Below are 8467 nucleotides of genomic sequence, written 5' to 3' on the forward strand. Positions count from 1 at the left end.
ATTTAAAATGAAAAAGGAAAATATAAAAATAAAGCTTTATTCAATAATAAAAACAAAAATCATATACTAGTATATAAATAATACCAAAATAACACTGATGTGAATGCTTCGTTGGACTTTTTTTCTTTATTCCTGAGGGCCATTCATTGCATGAATCTGAACAAATATTATATCTTGTATGTTGGTTTTTCACTGACTAAACACAATAAAAAGGTCAACCTGCTGGCCAGTTTGTTGTTGTTTGTGTAGGGATGCATTTCTTGATTTGAACATTTCAGCAGGAGTTTATAGACGTGTGTTTCTCCTGCAGAAGTTTCCAGAGCTGAAGTTTAAGTATGTGGAGGAGGAGCAGCCGGAGGATTTCTTCATCCCGTACGTCTGGTCTCTGGTCTTTAACTCTGGAGTGGGTCTGTACTGGAACTCTCAGGGCATCGAGCTGTTCAGCATGGACTCGCCCTGACGGGCCGCCCGACTCTTCAGGTGTCTGTCTGTGTAAGTGCCTACACACAGCTCACGCATCGCGTATCCAACCTCGGAGCTTCCGTCCTCATCGCACCGTTCAAAGGGCTGCAGGTCGCTGGCTGCACTGAATTCTGGGATTGGTACAATTTGGGGTTTCAGTCACAGGTCTGATGTAGCTAAAACACTTCGGTTGATTTGTGATAATCATTCGTTTGTTTGCTTGTTTCTGTTTGTGGGTCACATGTGGGGAAAATTAGTCAAACCAAAAGATTTCCTAACTGACGGTGAACATAAATCATACTTTGACCCCATTAGAAATGATTCTTAAAGGAATAGTTCACCCAAAAATGAATGTTTGCTGAAAATGTGGTCAACCTCTGGTCATTCTAGATGTAGACGTGTTTGTTTCTTCAGAAATGTAGCATTGCATCACTCGCTTACCAATGGATGCTCTGCAGTGAATGGGTGCCGTCAGAATGAGAGTCCAAACAGCTGATAAAAACATCACAATAATCCACACCAGTCCAGTCCATCAGTTAACATCTTTTGAAGCCAAAAGCTGCGTTTTTCTAAGAAACAAATCCATCAAGACATTCTTAACTTCAAACCGTTGCTTCCGACTAAAATATGAGTCCTCTATCCATAATATTGCTTTCTCTAGTCAAAAAGACTGAATCAGGAGAGAAATATGCACTGATCAAGCACCGTTTACAAGCAAAAACAGCTCTAAACAAATCTGTGAGTGGATTTTGATGTGAAAGACAACAGGAGATGGACTTTTTCACTGGAGGAAACATTATTATGGATTATGGACTCATATTTTGGCCAAAAGCGATGATTTAAAGTTAAAAATGTCTTAAAGATGGTTTAGTTTCTTAAAAAAACACGCAGCTTTCGTCTTCTCAAGATGTTAACTGATGGACTGGAGTGGTGTGGATTATTGTGATTTTTTTTTTTTTTTTATCAGCTGTTTGGACTGTTTGGAGGAATGCTACATTTCTCCAAATCTGATGAAGAAACAAACTCTTCTACATCTTGGATGGCCTGAGGGTGAGCACATTTTTATTTTGTGTGTACCATTTCTTTAATGAGCTGATTATTATGCACAGCTTTATCACATATCACTCTATATATATAAGTTACAAATAAATGATATGTGACCATTTTTGGCTTGTTTTATAGGATGCTTTGCTGTTTTAAATTAATTTATTTATTGTCATTATATTTAGTTCATTGTACCCATATACTGCCCCCTATATAATCTACACCTGAGCGTCTGCACAAAGAAAAACCAAAACATTTTTTATATATATATCAGACAATTTCTTTCCTGGCGTTTGCCATTCATCTTTGCCACTTGGAAAAATATCTTGCATTTAAGCGGTTTTCTAAGCATAAGAAGAAGAATAATACATATTTAGATACTTGTGTAATTAAATAAGCAAATTTCCCATGTAAATTCAGTTTAGTGTATGATTTATGTAAATTAGATTCTGATAATTGCATGTACATTGTTGTATAGAGAAATATACACTGCGTTCGTTGCATTGCTGTTTATTCCCTCAGATTTCGTTTTTAGGTACAGAGATGGAACATCTTTCCTGTCCTGCGAATATAATTAACAAAGCGTAGGGTAAATATTCCCCCGTTACTGATTTGTTTAGGTCTTATTACATCCCTGTTACACTGCGGCACAAACTTACAGCATAAACAGACCATCTTTACGCTTTTCTTCTTTCTTAATGAGTTTAGTTTTCTTTGCAGGTCCCTATAGGAACTTTTTTTTTTTTTTTTTTTTTTTGTATTTAAATTGAATTTCATATTTAATGTTTAGAAAGTATAATTAGTTTCCCTGTATTTTGCATAGCATCTGTTTATTTTTTTCCCTCTTGTTTTGGATTCATTCTTGCAGATTTATGTAAAAAGTAATGAGAACAACTATTTAAAAATCGCAAGAAAATGACATTTGCAAGTTTAAGTTGTTGGAAATGAATTGGTGAGTGTTTTCACATGTTTCTTTGGTTTCACTGACAGAACTAATAAAACTGGTTTATGAGTTTTGTTTGCATTAGTTCTGACTGATTCTAGAGTGTGAAATATCACCAATAAAATAACAGCAAAACTCCTGCTATAATTTTGGCCTTTCTTGTGGTTCTTTAAAGTGCATATCAAATCTTGTAATTGCTTGAAGGCCTGTAACTGTTCATTGAAGAATATTTTCTTTGGAGAAAATGAATGTGCTGAACCAGTTCTGCTGAAAAAAGAGGACAGTGACTGAGCGCTTTCCATTACAGAATAAATGAATCATGGGAGTCAAATACGCCTGTGAAATGAAGCGTTTCTACAACGGCGTCAGTAACTGAAACCTTTTGTGATGCTTCTTCCGCACGCATCAGTACAAACTCGACGCAACATCGGCAAAAGTCATCACAAGTTAAAAAGTGTGTGTTTGTGTTTGGATTTGTTGGTCTGATTTGAAGTGACACTCAACAAATGAGAGCTGTTGCTGTTAAAATGAGTTGTTTAGGAGATAAAAGCTGACGGCGTTTGTGCGTTCTTCTGCAGGAATGCACAGGAAGCCGGCGTTTACTGTAATTACAGCTCACAGACAGAAAGTTTCCATCAGAGACGCTCCATTCAAACAGCCACAGCTTCACGTTTCACCACGTTATACCTGTATTATGTTCAAGATCTGAACTCCACTAACGGCAACCGCGTAAACACCTAGTTCTGTTTATTGCAATTATTAGTTTTTGTCATGTTATTTATTTTATTTCTCATTTTCTATTCATTACTGTTATGTTTTCACCACTGTTATTTTAGTATTAGAATTTTAATTTTTAGTTGCTTTTTATTTTTGTCATTTTTATTTGTTACTGATTTTTTTTAAATGTCTTTTTCCATTTTTATTTTAGTTTGTCTTAGTTTAGTGTTTTTTGTTTGTTTTTGTTTTAGTTTATCAAATAAGTATATTTTATTTTATTGCAATGAATGTTTATTTTATTTCAAGTAATGAAAGTGTTTTTAGATATGTATTTTTTTTTTTCTGCTTTCATTTTAATTTTGGTTAAAGTGATTCTTTTGTTGTTTTGTCATTTTTATGAGTTATTAATTTTAAAAAAAGAAAAGGAAAAATAAAAGAAATTGAAATGAAATAATTTTTATTCATTTTTATTTTAATTATTTTATATTTATTTTCTAGTGGCAACTAGTTTAAATAAAATAAGTCAATTTTTTTCCAGTTAGTGTTTATTTTATTTCAAGCAACAGAAGTGTTTTTTTATGGTTTTGGTTTTAGTCAGCTTTAACAAACCCCGGTTATCATATAATGCAGAAGGTTCAGCCTTGAGCTGAAGCCTGTATTTGGAGGTGTGTGTGTGTGTGTGTGTTTGTCTTTCAGCGCGAGCAGCAGATGGTGAAGGTTTTGCCGCAGTGTCTTTCTTCTTACCTGTGAGGTCACCTTCTCTATTCCCGGCTCTGTCGTTCAGGTGAATGAATGCACTGTGGGACTGTGGGTATTGTATTTCCAGCAGACAGCGGCCCGAATGTGTGGTGTTCAAAGATTCTTCATTATGTCTCTTTGGTATTCCATGTAAACAATATTATCATTGAGAATGAGTAAATTACTGCTTTGAAAGTGGCCTTAACTCAAGGTTAAGCGAGTGCTGAAAAACTTTCAAGGTCCATTATATATTGATTAAATAATATGCATGATGATGAGTTCTGTTGTTCTCTTGTTTTAAATTGATTTGTTTGTTGGTTACAAGCGGAGATCAGAGCTGAATTGAATGAACATGTTTTATTTTCACAGGTTCTGTAATGTACATATTTTTGTCCACTGTTATTTTAGTGTTATTTATTTACTGTGATAGTTTTCATTAATATTTTGAAATAGGTTTTTTATATTTTTGGTTTTGTTTTCATTTTAATTTTAGTTTATTTTTATTCTTTTTTAATGTGATGTTTTGTCTTTTTTGTCCTTTTAAAAATATTTTTAAATGTTGATTTTTAGAATTCATTTCAGTTACTAATTTTAGTAATTGAACTGATTTCAGTTAGATTCCAAGGCAACATTTTTTCCATTATTATTTAGTTTCAGTCTAAAATGTATATTTTACATTTTTTTTATATTAATTTCAATTAACAAAAATGTTTTAAAATAGTTTGGTATTGATAACAAGACCAGTCTGCTGCCTCATAAATAAATTAAATATAAGTTTTTGATATCATTCATTTTATATTTTATTTTTTAATGTGTTTTGTAATGCATTACTCACATCGGTGTATAAATGTCACTCAGTCTGGGTATTTCCCAGCAGACAGCAGGTCACATGTCTGGGTCATTCTCCGGATCCCACCCACTCCTCCTGGACTGGGGCATCACCATGACGACTGCCATGCTGTTGGCATTTTGGCATTAGAAATGCTGTTAAAGGTAGATTGACTGATATCTAAAGAGCAGAATATCACACAGACTTAAGGATTTTAATTATGGACAGCAAGAAACCACAGAGCAACACTACAAAAATCACTCAGAACTATCACTGAAAAATTAAACCACTCTGAACTATTGCTAAAAAAAAAAAAAAGTTCCTAATTATCGCAAAAAAAAAAAAAGCTCAGTATTATCGCTCAGAATTATCACTAAAAATTCAAAATCGCTCAGAATTAACACCAAAAAAAAAAAATTGCTCAAATCTATTGCTAAAAAAACATTAAAATCTCTAAGAACTATCACTAAAAAATAAAACTGCTCTTACCTATCACTAAAAAAATCGCTCAGAATTATTGCTAAAAAATCACTCAGAATTATCGCTAAAACATAATCACTCAGAACTATTAATATAAAATAAAATAAAATAAAATAAAATAAAATAAACAACTTGATTTAAAAAAAAAAAAAAAAACATTTGAACATGTTAGCAACCGCATAACTTTCTAAAAACTGCCTGGAACACTTTAGCAACCACACAACATTACTGCTCAGAACACCTTCGTAACCGCATAGCAATAGCTGTTGACCAAATATAACAGCTGTTCCAGATGCAGTGTGATCTCTGGTTTATCTTTTGTTTTTTCTTCAGTAGCGGATCTCTGAGCTCTCTGAGTTGGAAGCATTCAAGTGAGTGGACTGTCCAAAGTTTTCAGAGCAACTGAAAGTCATATCAGACTGGTGAAGTGAGGTCTAGAGTTCATCTGATGGTCATAAAGCAGTTCCAGCTTTTACAGTGGCATCCATTGAGAGATGCAGGCAGAGCGGGGCATATGGTGTCCCATCTGGGGCTCCTGTCCCGTTTGATTCTTTCAGGGAGCCGCTTTGTGCCGAACACTAGACGAGACGCCACCGGCCGCACGCACTTCCCTGCTGTTGTGTTTCCTTCTGCATGTCTGTCCATCAAATCTCTCAGTGACGTGATTCTTCTGCTTTCGTTCCATCAGTTTGGCTTTCAGGTTGAATAAACGTCCTCTTCTAGCTCTCTAAATCTCTCTTCTGTCGGTATAGGGGCCGCGTCGGCCCTTATAGCGGCTCCATTAGCCGTAGTTTCATGTAGCTTGTGTTCTTCTGTACAGCAGGGTGATTATATGAGGTAATTACATAAATTCTGAGAGACTGAACGCATGAAAGTGCTGCAGTGATTGTGAGGAGAGGCCCATCTTTAACATGCTGCCATTTACAGCTACAGGCTTTTACACTGATAGCGCTGAACAACGACGTCTGTTAGGAGGCTGTTTGAGTAGTCGCTCTAAGCCAGAGCTGCCAGTGCTATTTAACATTTTATAAAATTGATTTATACTCTTTTGAATGAAGATTTAATTTAGATTTCAAACTTAGCCAATTTAATTTAGTTTAGTAATTTTGTGATTGTCATTATTACTTTTCATACCTATTTACATACATATTCTGATAGATAGATAGATAGATAGATAGATAGATAGATAGATAGATAGATCAAAAACAATCGTTATAGAAATCGAACCGAATAAAAATCACCCTGAACTATCACTAAAAATAAAATCGCACAAGAACTATTGCTAAAAAAATAAAAATCGCTCAGAACTATTGCTAAAGACATAAAAATTGCTCAGAACTATCATTAAAAAAATTGCTCAGAACGATCGCTTCAAAAATATACAAATCACTCAGAACTGTTGCAAAAAAAAAAAAATCGCTCAGAACAATCAAAAAATATATATAAATAAAAAATCAGAACTATTGTTAAAAATGCTCATAAATATCACTGAAAAATAAAAATTAAAACTTACTAAAAAATGAAAGTAGCTCAGAATTATCACAAAAAAATAAAAATCACTATTGCTAAAAAAATAAAGACAGACATAGATAGACAGACAGACAGACAGACAGACAGACAGACAGACAGACAGACAGATAGACAGACAGACAGATAGATAGACAGTTTGTTTATACTCTGCAATCTCTATTCTGCTTTCGTTCCGCTCTCACAGCATGACCTTTGACCTCGTCAATAGGGTCAGCTTCCTGTGGTCTGTTGTTTGGGTTTCTAGCAGTCAATTGATCTGCTTCAGTGTGACACAGGAATTCTCTGAAATTCACATCAGCCAGACAAATCCAGTTAAATACACTTGACACAATGTGAACACATTCTGGCTCTACTGAAAAATGCTGTATATGTAGAACATTTATAGGTGTTTTTACTTCTCAGAAAGACTGATTAGTATATGAGGCCATGAACCACATGAAGCTGCTTCTGGTTTCTCCAGTGGAGTGACGTCTGTGAGATCTGGTCATTTATTAGTGACGCAGGCAGAGTTTGAGCTGAGCTGTTCTCCATCATATCATCATCTACATCTGAGCTTCATGCAGTTTCTTGCTGATCTATCAGGTGAGTCCATGTTTGATAAATAAACAGCTGTTTTGTGCCTGAAGTCATGAATGTCATTCACTCACAGGTCAGTCAGTGTTGCCAAAACTAAAAAATACCTGACACAGGGCTTTTGTTCAACTACATTAAATAAATGTATAAAATAAATAAAAGCATACATGCATAGATAAAATAATCCATGATAAATTAAGGAAATAAATAATTTAAATATTTATTTAAATAACAGTAAATCAAGGACTGAAAGTATTCGGTAATAATTTAGAACTTTTTTTATTATTAATTTAGGATAATAAATTACTAAAATAATATAAGTTAAAATAATGAGAAAATTATTAATAAATCAAAATATAAATAAAAAACTAATTAGAAAGCATATAAAATATTTGAATAATAAAAACAAAATTAATTAAAATGTTATTTATTAAAGATGGATGGATAGACAGTCGTGAATGTGAGACAGCAGCAGATCTTCATGAGCTTCTTGGGCAAGTCACGAACAATCATCATCATCTTCTGTGGTGCCCTTGTAGTGATGCTCTCTCTCTCTGTGTGTGTGTGTGTGTGTGTGTGTGTGTGTGTCTGTCTTTCTTTCTGTCTATTATGGAATGATGTGATCGTGAAGTCGGAAGCTGTTTTTCACTTATTTCATTAATTCATTCATTATTCGGAACGGTGGCAGGTTCGCGTTCCCGTCGTGACGTCATCGTGAAAGGAGGCACGCAGCGACAGTCATTGTGAGCGCGCACGCAGCCCGTCTGTCATGCGGCGCGCGCCGTTGATCTGAGGTCGCGACCCCTTCATTCCCTAAAAACCCCGCGAAACGGTTCAGAGTTTGAGAGGAACAGCAGACAGGCGAGCTGTTTGTGAGACTGAGGCGTCACTCTGTGAGAGAACTGTGACTCATCTGATGCACCAAAACCCTGCACATCCTCAGAAAAATGATTTTCATTACCGTTACTGACTCTTTCAGCCACGCGTGCGTGCGTGCGTGTGCGTGTGCGTGCGTGTACTTTGACAATGTAAAATATTTCTCACCAATAGGCGGCAGCAGTTCCTGTGTTCTTATATACAGACAGGAACATGTTCACCCATTTACAAACACTGCCAATATAATAATAATTATTATTGTTACTATTTAAACA

General features: G+C 34.9%; 1 protein-coding gene across 2 annotated transcripts in view; it reads left to right on the forward strand.

Annotated features, from left to right (window-relative positions):
• dym (dymeclin) overlaps positions 1–3458 on the forward strand; it is a 95463-nt gene extending 92005 nt beyond the window's left edge. The window contains exon 17 of one of the 2 annotated variants that reach the window (XM_058757672.1): positions 311–3458. In XM_058757672.1, coding sequence (XP_058613655.1) covers positions 311–460 — 150 coding nt within the window. In that variant the 3' untranslated portion in view covers positions 461–3458. The remainder of the gene's footprint in view (positions 1–310) is intronic. The other variant, XM_058757673.1, reaches the window with a different exon arrangement.
• Positions 3459–8467: the final 5009 nt, after the last annotated feature.

This window comes from Onychostoma macrolepis, chromosome 21, assembly GCF_012432095.1.
Source record: "Onychostoma macrolepis isolate SWU-2019 chromosome 21, ASM1243209v1, whole genome shotgun sequence".
Lineage (NCBI taxonomy): Eukaryota > Metazoa > Chordata > Actinopteri > Cypriniformes > Cyprinidae > Onychostoma > Onychostoma macrolepis.